Below are 12,650 nucleotides of genomic sequence, written 5' to 3'. Positions count from 1 at the left end.
GGTGCAGAGTCCACTAACTGATATAGACCATCATAGCGTCTCCCCTTGTCCAGTATTTCGCTGCTAACATATAACTGAGGTGGTTGATTGATCTATTCCATCTTCCATCTGTTCTTGGTTAATGTTCTGATTCCTTCATTATGATTAAGGGAGTTCCCAAAGAAACTTTGAGGTGTTCCCAGACCAGGTTCCTACATGCACTAGTAAGCACAGTGCCCGCCACAATCCATCACCCCGATCAGCTGGTGGTTGCAACTGCTGGGTTGGTTCCATTCTCAGCCCCGACCTCCACTGGAACCCATGAGTACTGCAGCCCATCCTGGTTCTGGCCATCACACACTCATCCTTCACTTAAACCAGTGGGAGGTGTGCTGGTTGGGTGCTGCATTCCTAACCGGCACAGGCAGCCTTGCCTTGGCATTTTGTATTGTATACTTTTTTTTTTTTTATTATCGCAACCGAACCTGGCCAGACCCCCGCACAGCTCCAGCGCACAGACTTGCCAGTGGATAACTCTAGCTAACTCAGCCTGGTCTGCCCCCAACCTGAGCCAATGTATGCAAGTGGGTTACTTTCCAACACCTCTCCTGGGTTGTTTACCTCCTTGCTTCCTGTGTTTATTTGTAGGGTCAGTGTCTTGTCAGAGGAACTGTTCAGGTTCCTCCATCAGACCCCTTCCTGGTGTCAGGCTTCACGCATACCAGCAGTTCCTTGGGCCAGCTCCGCTCTTCAACCCATTCTGGTTCCTGCTGTTGGAAGTTTCAGCCCAGCCACGGCTCGTTCATACCCACATATAGCTCTTATATGGCTCAGTTGGTGTTGAAACCTAGCCGAGTCCGTCCCACGTCTACCCTGGTCCTCCTGAGCACCAAACTGTGCTGCGGTCTAACCTGGCACGGTGCGTCAAGTCCCAATCCATATTTATGCCAAGGGACTACAACTGTGACCCGACCAGAACTCAGCCCCCTTCCAGTTCCTGCGTTCCTTAGTGGTAGACTCCACCCAGCCAAGGCCTCCCCCAAGCTCTCCAACCAGGCCTGTTCCCAGCCAGTATTAAGTATGCCAGTGGTTGCTCTGCATCAGCTCAGGGCGCCCCATAGACTGTCATACCTCCTGCATTGTCTCCACCGGCCCTCCTAAACCATCCAGTGGGGTCAGAATTTCCACGGGGTTTGGCCCACACAGCCTGACACATTCTAACCTAGGGTATGGTTCTCAAATGCCAGTCAATGTCATGGTCTTGCCTACTGTGACCCCTCTGCTAATTCATCATCCTATTAGGCAATGGGGACATCCTGCTGGACAAGCCGTAATTTTGCCTTTAAATGAACTGGTGATTGGCAATCTGTACTATAAAGTGAGTACAGGATCTTCAGAGGAAGATTTACTGCCATTGAGAATCTATAGGATTGATACACGTCCCCAGAGCATTGTGGGTTCAGCCTGGAGCCATTCATGCAGTATATCAAAGAACCCAAATTCCAGAACTCCCCGGGAGTCGCTCAGCCCATGTACCTGGGTGTGCCGTGCTGGAGATGGGACGAACCCGAGCCCCCGAGCAGCATAGCTGCCCAGGGGTTGAGGCGCTCGGATTTATTTATTTATTTATTTATTTATTTATTTATTTATTTATTTATTTATTTTATTACAAAGTCAGATATACACAGAGGAGGAGAGACAGAGAGGAAGATCTTCCGTCCAATGATTCACTCCCCAAGTGAGCCGCAACGGCCGGTGTGCGCCGATCCGAAGCCGGGAACCTGGAACCTCTTCCAGGTCTCCCACGCAGGTGCAGGGTCCCAATGCATTGGGTCGTCCTCAACTGCTTTCCCAGGCCACAAGCAGGGAGCTGGATGGGAAGTGGAGCTGCCGGGATCAGAACCGGCGCCCATATGGGATCCCGGGGCGTTCAAGGCGAGGACTTTAGCCGCTAGGCCATGCTGCCGGGCCCCATAACTTTTTTTTTTAAAAGAATGAGTTAATTAGTAAGTGAAAGAACTGATGAGATCATGAGAAAAAGGTGTTGAGAGGAAGTTGCATCACAGCTCTCTGAAACTACAGTGTCAGGATGGGAGGAGGTATCTGCATAACGAAAGGAAGAGCTACCATTCAATGCTGTATCTCCATCCTTGACCAAAGGCTGACATCATTTAAGCAACACTCATAGGCTTGTAACAGATGGGACACAACATAGTATTAATAGGACCTGGCCCAGTAGCTTGGTGGTTAAAGTTCTTGCCTTGCATCTGCTGGGATCCTGTACGGGTGCTGGTAGGGGTCCCAGCTGTTTCACTTCCTGCTCATTTCCCTGCTGGTGGCCTGAAAAAGTGGCAGAAGAGGGCCCAAAGCATTCGGACCTTGCACCAAGGTGGGAGATCCAGAAGAAGCTCCTGGTTCCTGGCTTAAGATTGGCTTAACTTTGGCCATTGTGACACGTGAGGAGTGAACCAGTGGATGGAATATCTCTTTCTGTCTCAAAAAGATTTATTTATCTTTATTGGAAAGGCAAATGTACAGAGAGGAGGAGTGACAGAGAGTAAGATCTTCTGTCCGATGATTCATTCCTCAAGTGGCCGCAAAGGCCGGTGCTGTGCTGATCCGAAGCCAGGAGCCAGGAACTTCTTTCCAGGTCTCCCAGAAACTCCCTGTTCAATGTGATGCCCCATGCGAAATGCTGAGAATACACAAATGAGACAGTCCTAGTCCCGCTGTCTCTGATCCAGCTCCATGCTGATGAGCCCGGGAAGGCAGTGGAACATGGCCTGATGATTAGAACCTGTGTGCCTTGGGCCTGGCACAGTAGCCTAGTGGTTGAAGTCCTCACCTTGCATGCACCAGGATCACATATGGGTGCTGGTTCGTATCCCAATTGCTTTACTTCCTATCCAGCTCCCTGCACGTGGCCTGGGAAAGCAGTGGAGGATGGCCCAAAACCTTGGGACCCTGCACCTGCGTGGGAGACCCGGAAGAAGCTCCTGTCTCCTGGCTGTTTAGCTGGCAAACAGTCTTGATTACATTAAATTGAGGAGACATGTGTAGACTGATGTTCCATTAATAAGCAGTCACAAACACATAGCAATAACAAGTGCTATGAGAAAATACAAGCAGGGCAAAACTGGTGCTATGGCATGGAGGGTAAAGTCAGTAACCAAGGTGCCAGCATTCCATATGGTATGCTTCACTTCTAATCCAGCTCGCTGCTGTTGGGTCTGGGCAGATGGCCCAAGCCCTAAGGACCCTGCAGCCATGTAGGAGATCTGGAAGAAGCTGCTGGCTCCTGGTTTAGCACTGGCTCAGCTCCAGCCATTGAGAGATTGAACATTTGGGGAGTGAACCAGTGATGGAAAGTCTCTCTCGGCCTCTCCCCCCCCACACCACCCGTAGCTCTGTCTTTCAAATTAAAAGACAAAAAATGGCAAACTAAGCATGACAAGAGGAGTAGACTGATTATGGGCAGGGTGTGTGTGTTGTACAGTGTGCTCAGAGAAGGCCTGTTTAGTCAGGTCCCATTTGAATATGGCTTAAAGGGGTGAGAGAAGCCATTCTATAGATGTAGGAAAAAGCATTCCAAGTAATGGAAGGCTAGTGCAGAGGTAGGCTTGTGCTTGGATACCTCGAGAGCAGCAAATTGTGTGAGGTGGAGGAAGACCTGGTCATAGAGGTAGCAGGCCAGGTCATGTGGGACCTTGATGGCTGTGGGTGGGACTTTGGATTTTACTTGGCATGAGAGGAGAAAAGATGTAGAGAGGACAAGTTGCTACAGTTTTTGGAATTCAGGAAAACAAAAATAGAATCATTGTTTTAGTTCCATTTGATAGATAGGATGGGATGGAGAGATGGAATCCAGAAGATGACAAAAACTAACCCAAGTAACCACTGGGCAAGGTAAGAGCTACATAAAGATGGAGAGTGTGCGAAGCAAGTGATGGGATTTGCTGGCTTGGTGTGGGGTGTTTCCTTGGGATGCAGCTTTGGAGCTGCCAACCCCTGACTCAGATGGAGGCACACAAGGCCAAAGGAGCTGCTCCCCAGTGGAGTTTGGGTGAATGACACTGCCATGCAAGCTTGTTTGTGACTCCTCACTTTGTCCTGGCCCACAGTGGATACACTCTTTCTCCTCTACCTTTCAAATACAGTATTTTTTCCTGCCATGCCGAGGTGGATTTGCACTCCATTAGGCCCCTGTGCCTGCTTCCTCATGACTGTCATTTGGTTTATGTTTCAGGAAGGAGGGAATTATTTTTTATTTTTATCAATATTTATTTATTTTTATTGCAAAGTCAGATATACAGAGAGGAGGAGAGACAGAGAGGAAGATCTTCCGTCCGATGATTCACTCCCCAAGTGAGCCGCAATGGGCTGGTGCGTGCCGATCCTAAGCCGGGAACCTGGAACCTCTTCCGGGTCTCCCACGCGGGTGCAGTGTCCTAATGCATTGGGCCATCCTCCACTGCTTTCCCAGGCCACAAGCAGGGAGCTGGATGGGAAGTGGAGCAGCTGGGACATGAACCTGTGCCCATATGAGATCCTGGTGCATGCAAGGTGAGGGCTTCAGCCACTAGGTCATCATGTAGTGCCCCTTCTCTTATTTTTTAAAATGTAGCCACTTAGGGCCCGGCGGCATGGCCTAGCGGCTAAAGTCCTCGCCTTGAAAGCCCCAGGATCCCATATGGGCGCCAGTTCTAATCCCGGCAGCTCCACTTCCCATCCAGCTCCCTGCTTGTGGCCTGGGAAAGCAGTTGAGGATGGCCCAAAGCCTAGGGACCCTGCACCTGTGTGTGAGACCTGGAAGAAGTGCCTGGCTTCAGACTGGCTCTGCTCCAGCTGTTGTGACCACTTGGGGAGTGAATCATCGGATGGAAGATCTTCCTCTCTGTTTCTCTTCCTTACAAATCAAATAAATAATTCTTTAAGAAGCCAGAGAAGGAAAAGGACCAGTAAGCATCAAATGAAGAAAAGGCAAAGAATTGGAATGGTTAATTGCCTGGTTTAATTGTCTTGCTGTCTACATGTGTTAAAATATTGTCACATAAATGTGCACTTATTTTTAGTCAAAGAAAATTTTAAAACTAAGTTTTTAACATTTTTTAAAACAACAAAAATACTGTTGAACTATCAAAACCACTGGAGCAAGACCCTTGGAGCATGCCTCAGGGACCTGAGGTGGGTGGGAAACTGGGTGGGGCTTTTCCCTTTATCTCCCCTTTTACCCCAGACACAGGAAATAATAGTCTTACCCATTTTCCTGTAGCCCTTGAACCTTTTTACCCTAATTAACTATGTAAAGATTGTCAAAAATATAATAAAAAAATGGAAAAAGTAAAAAAAAAAGCAACAAAAATAGTGTTATAATATCTGGATAATAGTGTGAAAATGTTTTAACTTTTTAACAGAAAAGATTGTATAATTATTTAAAACATCAATATAAGGGGAAAGGACAGTGTTCTTCCATTTACTGGCTCACTTCCAAATTCCAAGAACAGCCAGGTTTGGCCAGGCTCAAGCCAGGAGCCGGGAATTTTATCCTGCTCTTGTGTGGGTGGCAGGGCCCAAGCACTTGGATCATCTTCCACTAACTTCCCTACATCCATAATAAGTTGGATGGGAAGAACAGCAGCTGGAATTCCAACTGACTTCCCACTGTGGGATGCATTAAAATCAGGCTTAACTTGCTGTGCTACAACCCTGGCCTCTGACTTCACTTTTTTATTTGTTGTGCTACCTCAGTTACTTATTACTTACATTTGTACTGTCCCTGAGGGTGACAGATATTTTTCTCATCAGTACTCTAAAGCTAACTATATTGGTATTGTATAAAATTTTTTAAAAATAATTTTGAGAAGAATAATAATAGTAAGAGAAGCTTAGCAGTGGAACAAACTTTAGAAAAAGCATTGTTTGCTTATTAGCAAATATATATTATCTAACCACATAATCAATGAGGTTATGTACTTTTTAAAATCTCTGAACACACAGATATTGCTTAAACAGAACAAAGTTCAAAGAAAGCTTGATTCAACCAAATCAAACCTCTGTGCCAATGTCAACAAATCAAGATTATTCAAAAGGAGCTGAATAAAAAGAAAATTAAACAAAGCCAACTTGGAGTTCAGGCCTAATCATTTGCTTCTTTGAAGGGTGACTCTGATTTTCTGACCTCAGCAAAGTTCAGTTTCTTTCTGAAGAGTATTCTGTCTCTAAAACATTGGTAAACATCATGTTTGTGTATCTGTTGATGTCAACAAATCAAGATTATATCATTTGGGACTTTGTTAAGTATTTTAATATTTTGGTCTTGTGCAAAGGAGTTTGTTGATTTATACTCATGGAGAATGATTTTTTTTTAAATATATATATATATATTTATTTTTGTTCGAAAGGCAGATTTTACTGAGAGAAAAGGAGAGAGAGAGAGAAAGAAAAATCTTCCATTTATTGGTTCACTCTCCAAATGGTCACAATGGCCAGAGCTGAACGGATCGGAAGCCAGGAGCTTTTCTCTGAGTCTCCCACATGGGTGCAGGGACCAAAGCATTAAGTTATCCGCTGCTGCTTTCCGAGACCCTAAGCAGGGAGCTGGATCTGAAGTGCAGCAGCTGGGGCACAAAATGGCATCCATAGAGGATGCTAGTACCACAGGTAGAGGATTAGTGTGTATGTCACCATGCCAGCCTCTGAAAATACACTGGACAATTTTTATTATTATTACTTTGAAGTCAGATTTACAGAGAAGGAAAGAGAGATATCGAGAGAGAGAGTTAAAAAAAAGAGAGAGAGAGATCTCGTCCATCTGCTGGTGCACTCCCCAAATGACCACAATGGCCAGAGCTGAGCTGATCTGAAGCCAGGAGCCAAGAGCTTCCTCTTCGTCTCTCACAGGTTTGCAGAGGCTGAAAGACTTGGGTGTATTAGCAGGGAGGGAGCTGGTTTGCAAGTGGTACAGCTCGGATTTGAACTGGCATCTGGAGGCTTACCCTATTACACCACAAAGCCAGCCCCCAAATACGTTTTCAGTAAGATTCTTAGGTGAATGTTAACAAATTCACGGCTATAATACAATGAACATTTAGTATGAATTTGAACTCAGTGAGTTTTCAAGACTGACACAGTGGTTAAGATCTTGGCTCACTTTCTCTCTTTTTTTTTGGTATGTATCATAGCATTTCACAGCAAACATTTAATGTTAAATGAATTATGCAAGATGTACTTCACCCTGGGCTTGCAAAACCCATGGCATGATGTTTTAATCAGCAGGACAGATCTGTAAAGAAGGAGTTCATTATCCACTCCGAGCAGGAAGAAGCTAAGTGGAATGAAGGTGGCAAGGCTGATTTCTGAGATCATTAATTAACTATGTGTTCTAGTCACCCCAGTTTCTGCTAACCTTTGCCCTCAACACTCAGCAACGTCTGCTTCCCTCCCTGCACCCATGAATAAACTCATTTGCCCAGTAAGCAGGTTTGCATTCTTCACCTTACTGTCAACCCTTAGAAGAGGAACTAAAACTGCCATTTAAATGTGCGGTTCAAGTGTGCTGTTGACGACTTTTTTGCGTGACCATGTCATGAATCAGCGATTTAAAAAAAATGCAAGGAACCCCTAAATCTGAAGGCCTCTCTCACTCACCCGGACTACATTTGTAAGCAAGCACAGATCTTGAGCCACCTGTCTTCAAAATCCCCTTTGGCGTTTACACCTGCAGTGCGATGACGGAATGGGAAAATGAAATCAATGCCACCCACATGAACGGGTTCGGACCAATCTTCACGGAGGACAGGATCCGTCTGTGGTCTCAGGTCATCTTCCCAAACCCGGGGAGAGGACCCAGCAGGTCCCATCCAGTCTGACCCAAAAGCAGCTACTGCAGCCCGGACTTGTCCTCGGACCCGGGCGAGGCGACGTTACCGACGGCGGGGATTTCCACCGCAGGGACACACGCCATTTCCGGCCGGCAGGGTGAGGGAATGACGTGGCAGGTGAGCCCAGGCACGGCTTCGGGAGCCGGGACGCCGGGAGCTGTCAGGTGGCCTTCGGGCAGCCCCAAGGGGAAAGGGTAGCGCCACTACGCTCCCGCGGCGGCCAGCCCGGAGCCGGAAGTGCCACGTGTACGGACTGCGCCTGCGCGGCCGGCGGCTGACAGACACTTCCGGCCAGGGCCTCCCTCGGCTCCCGGTTTGGCTGCCGCCCGCCCGATTCCCAAGCCCCGACTCAAGGTCCGAGCCGTGGCCGCCAGCGGGCTGGGGACAGTGAGGCGCCATGTCCTGGCCTTGATGCGCCGACCCTGAGTCCTAAGTCGTGAGCCTCCTCCTTTCACTTTGAGAAATCGCCTTTCGGCTCTGGTAGAGCCCGACCAGCCCCTTCCCATCTTCGAGAACCGCCTGCCGTCATGTTCCAGTCCGGGATGCCTGCCTCCGGCGCTCCGCCAACTGGCCTCCAGGCACAGAACGGGGCCGCCTCGGCCTCGGCCTCCGGGTCTCCCTACAGCAACGGTAAGTGCTGCACCAGGGAGGAGGAAGGGCGCAGCCGGGGCTGCAACCGGCCTTTTAGGGGGGTTGTGTGTGTGTGTGTGGCGGTGCTGCCGCCGTTCGAGGCCACCGAGGAGAGGGTGACCTCCGGGCCGGGGTCCAGGAGGTGATGGTGGGGCGTGGCGGCTGGGCCGCAGAGGCAGGGGCTTCTGTGCACACCCGCGACCCTGGGCTCGTCTGTTTGACCAGATAGCTAGCAGCTGGGGAGTACCTGCTTGTATGCATCGCCCTGGCTAAGCCTGGACGAAAACAAACCAACCAACCAACCCCAGGCAGGAGGCCGCGAAGATCCCGTGACAGGGTCATATTTTCTGTGTGTCTTGGCACTCCGTGCCACTTCACTCTAGTGTCTTGAAGAGCAGGTGTGGCGTGGGATTGTCCTGGACTCTGCAGGCATGCAGTGGGGTGGGAGGGTCTTCATCAGTTTGGCTTCTGAGATGAATGGTGGAGACCCCATTCGGGCCTGCTCCTCTCTCCCAGAACGACCGTAGGCCCACCCTGTGGGTTTTCGGCGGAAGAAGCGAGTAGGATGCAGGCTGTCTCCTGTTTGATTTCCAGAGACTTTCCCACTGTTGGGTCAGCGGCTGGGTGGGACCCTGAAGCTCTCAGAGTGTACATGTGGCACTCTAACTTAAGTCACTTGGTTGTGACAGTGTTGGAATTGTGTGCCTCTTAGAGGATTCCTGAAGTTGTTCTATTTGTTCAGCCTGTTACAAATAGTAAGACATTTGGTGCCAACGTGTCTTTGGTTTTATTGGAAATAGAACCCATTGAGTAATACGAAAGTTTTTAAGTTGTTGTGAAGTTGGAGAAAATAGCTGATGACTGAAACTGAGAACTTAAGATTTTTTTTTTTTCCTTGAGAATGGCTGTATCTTTATAAAAGTCTCAAAGACTTTAAAAAAAATGTGTGTCAGTAGGCAGCTGTGTGGGCAGAATGAAGACTAAGTGGGCATAATCACTGAAAGGATGTTAGGTTGAAGCAATTGTTTCTCAAGTTCATGGTTACAGTTTATGTTAACTACATTATTTTCTAGGATATTTAGTAACATTTATGCCAATAGTATAATCATTTGAAGAGATTTACTTTGTAAAAATTATGTATTTGGGGGGCCGAATACAGTGGCTCAACTGATTATTCTGCACGCAAACATTGGCATCCCACACGGGTCTGGTTGGTGTATCAGCTGCTCCACTTCCCTTTCAGCTCCCTGCTGATGGCCCAAGGCCTTGGGACCCTGCACCTGCATGGGAGGCCAGGGAGAAGCTCCTGGCTCCTGGCCTTAGGTTGCCTCAGCTCTGGCTGTTGAAGCTATTTGGGGAGTGAACCAGTGAATGGAACATCTTTTTCTCTGTCTCTCCTTCTTAATGTAAATCTGACCTGTCTTTCCAATAAATTAAATCTTAAAAACAAAAACAAAACCAATATGTATTTGGGAAGCCAAGAGATACAGAGCTCTCCCATCTGGCCTGTTAGTGTTGGTAGTTGAGCTGGGCGTAAGCCAGGAGCCAGAATCAGTCTAGGTTTTCTAAGAGGGTATCAGGAACCCAGTCACTTCAGTTATCCCCTGTTGCCTGCCGCAGATGGCTCTCAGGGAATGTTGACATCAGGATCCTGAGCCAGGTATTGAACTTAGGTAGTGTGACACGGAATGTGAATTTCTCCACAAGAGCCCAAATTACTAAGATTAACACCCCAAATCATTTTACCTTTTTTTTTAAAGTTTTTTTTTTTAATTGGAAAGTTAGATTTACAGAGAGAAGCAGGGATAGAAAGATCTTCCATCCACTGATTCACTCCCCAAGTGGTTGCAACAGCCAGAGCTGAGCTTATCTGAAGCCAGGAGCCAGGAGCAGGAACTGCTTCTGGGCCTCCCATGCAGGTAAATGGTCCTAAGGTGGAAAGAAAACTCAGCAAAATGTCACATGACTATGGATTTTTCTTATAATTTGGAAGTTGAGGGCCTGGCGCAATGGCCTAGTGGCTAAAGTCCTTGCCTTGAAAGTGCCAGGATCCCATATGGGTGCCGGTTCTAATCCCGGCAGCTCCACTTCCTGTCCTGCTCCCTGCTTGTGGCCTGGGAAAGCAGGTAAGGACAGCCCAAAACTTTGGGACCCTGCACCTGCGTGGGAGACGTGGAAGAAGTTCCTGGCTCCTGGCTTTGGATCGGCACAGCAGCGGCCGTTGTGGTCACTTGGGGAGTGAATCATCAGATGGAAGATTTCCCCTGTGTCTTTCCTCCTCTCTGTATATCTGACTTTGTAATGAAATAAATAAATCTTAAAAAAAAAAAGAATCTAATTTCGCTGTGAGTACCAGCTGCTGCACTTTTGATCCTTCTCCCTGCTGGCCCGCCTGGGAAGAAAGAAGGCAACCAGAGTGCTTGGGCTCCTGCCACCTGCTAGGGAGACCGAGTTATTGTGGCTGTCTGGATTGTGGACCAGTGGATGGAGATGTGCTTCCGTCCCCCCTCCTTCCTCTCTGTGACACCAAAAAGGTTTTTTTTGTTTTTGTTTTTTATTTTATTTATTTATTTTTAAAGATTTATTTATTTCTTTTATTGCAAAGTCAGATATACAAATAGGAGAAACAGGGAGGAAGATCTTCCGTCCAATGATTCACTCCCCAAGTGACCACAACGGCCGGTGCTACACCAATCTGAAGCCAGGAGCCAGGAACTTCCTGCAGGTCTCCCATGTGGGTGCAGGGTCCCAAAGCTTTGGGCTGTCCTTACCTACCTTCCCAGGCCACAAGCAGGGAGTTGTATGGGAAATTGAGCTGCTGGGATTAGAACCGGTGCCCATTTGGGATCCTGGTACGTTCAAGGCGAGGACTTTGGCCACTAGGCCATTGCCTGGACCCTGTTTTTGTTTTAAAGATTTGTTTATTTTTTTCTTGGAAAGGCATATTTTTAGAGAGGAGAGACAGAGAGAAAGATATTCCATCTACTGGTTCATTCCCCAAGTGGCCACAATGGCCATAGCTGAGCCCATCCAAAGGCAGGAGCCAGGACTTTCTTCCGGGTCTCCCATGTGGGTGCAGGGTCCCAAAGCTTTGGGCCATCCTTACTGCCTCCCAGGCCACAAGCAGGGAGCTGGAAGGGAAGTGGAACAGCTGGAATACAAACTGGTCCCCATATGGTCCATGCAAGGTGAGGACTTTAGCTACTAGACTACTGTGCCGGGACCTGCAGCAAAAGTTTTAACAGTCCTTTAATCTTGTTTTCCAAATTTCTTTCTTTTTTAATAGAAATCATCTCAATAAATGGCCAGTGTCCTGTATTGGGTTGTTTTATTATTTATTGTGTTAATTCATAGAGTGGGTGTGACAGTCAACTGCAGAGGAAAGTATTGCTTTGGGGTCATTCAATACTGGTGTGTAGTTGTTTTGCAGTCACTTCTTAAATATTTTGTTAAGGGGCTGTGACTTGGCCAGAAAGCTAGTAGCTAGAAGCTTCATCCATGTCACTCACAGGGGTGCAGGGGCCTAAGCACATGGGCCATCCTCCGCTGCTTTCTCAGGTGCATTTGCGGGGAGCTGCATCTGAAATGGAGCAGCCTTGAATGGAACCTGGCTCCTATGTGGGATGCTGGTGAAAAACCTATTATAACACAATTGTTTTTTTTGTTTTTATTTATTTATTTATTTTTAAAGATTTATTTATTTTATTACAAAGTCAGATATACAGAGAGGAGGAGAGACAGAGAGGAAGATCTTCTGTCCGATGATTCACTCCCCAAGTGAGCCACAATGGCTGCTGCTGTGCCGATCTGATGCCGGGAACCAGGAACCTCTTCCGGGTCTCCCATGCGGGTGCAGGGTCCCAAAGTTTTGGGCCGTCCTCAACTGCTTTCCCAGGTGCATTTGCGGGGAGCTGCATCTGAAGTGGAGCAGGGAGCAGGACAGGAAGTGGAGCTGCCAGGATTAGAACCAGCGCCTATATGGGATCCCGGGGCGTTCAAGGTGAGGACTTTAGCTGCTAGGCCACGCTGCCAGGCCCTTTTTATTTTTTTTAAATAAATAGTTATTTACTTGGAAAGCAGAATCACAGAGAGATCTTCCATCAGCTGATTTACTCCCTCATTGGCAACAACAGCTGGAGCTGGGAGGAGCCAGGAACTCCA

At 47.8% G+C, this 12,650-nt stretch overlaps 1 protein-coding gene across 3 annotated transcripts in view; it reads left to right on the top strand.

Annotated features, from left to right (window-relative positions):
* The first annotated feature begins 7,900 nt into the window (after window positions 1-7,900).
* Window positions 7,901-12,650, top strand: part of SEC24A (SEC24 homolog A, COPII coat complex component) — a 69,553-nt gene continuing 64,803 nt past the window's right edge. Inside the window, exon 1 of one of the 3 annotated variants that reach the window (XM_058677287.1) lies at window positions 7,901-8,489. In XM_058677287.1, coding sequence (XP_058533270.1) covers window positions 8,387-8,489 — 103 coding nt within the window. In that variant the 5' untranslated portion in view covers window positions 7,901-8,386. The remainder of the gene's footprint in view (window positions 8,490-12,650) is intronic. The other 2 variants (XM_058677286.1, XM_004586414.4) reach the window with 2 other exon arrangements.

This window comes from Ochotona princeps, chromosome 19 (genome assembly GCF_030435755.1).
Source record: "Ochotona princeps isolate mOchPri1 chromosome 19, mOchPri1.hap1, whole genome shotgun sequence".
Taxonomy (NCBI): Eukaryota; Metazoa; Chordata; class Mammalia; order Lagomorpha; family Ochotonidae; genus Ochotona; species Ochotona princeps.
This window is presented reverse-complemented; position numbering and strand designations above follow the sequence as displayed.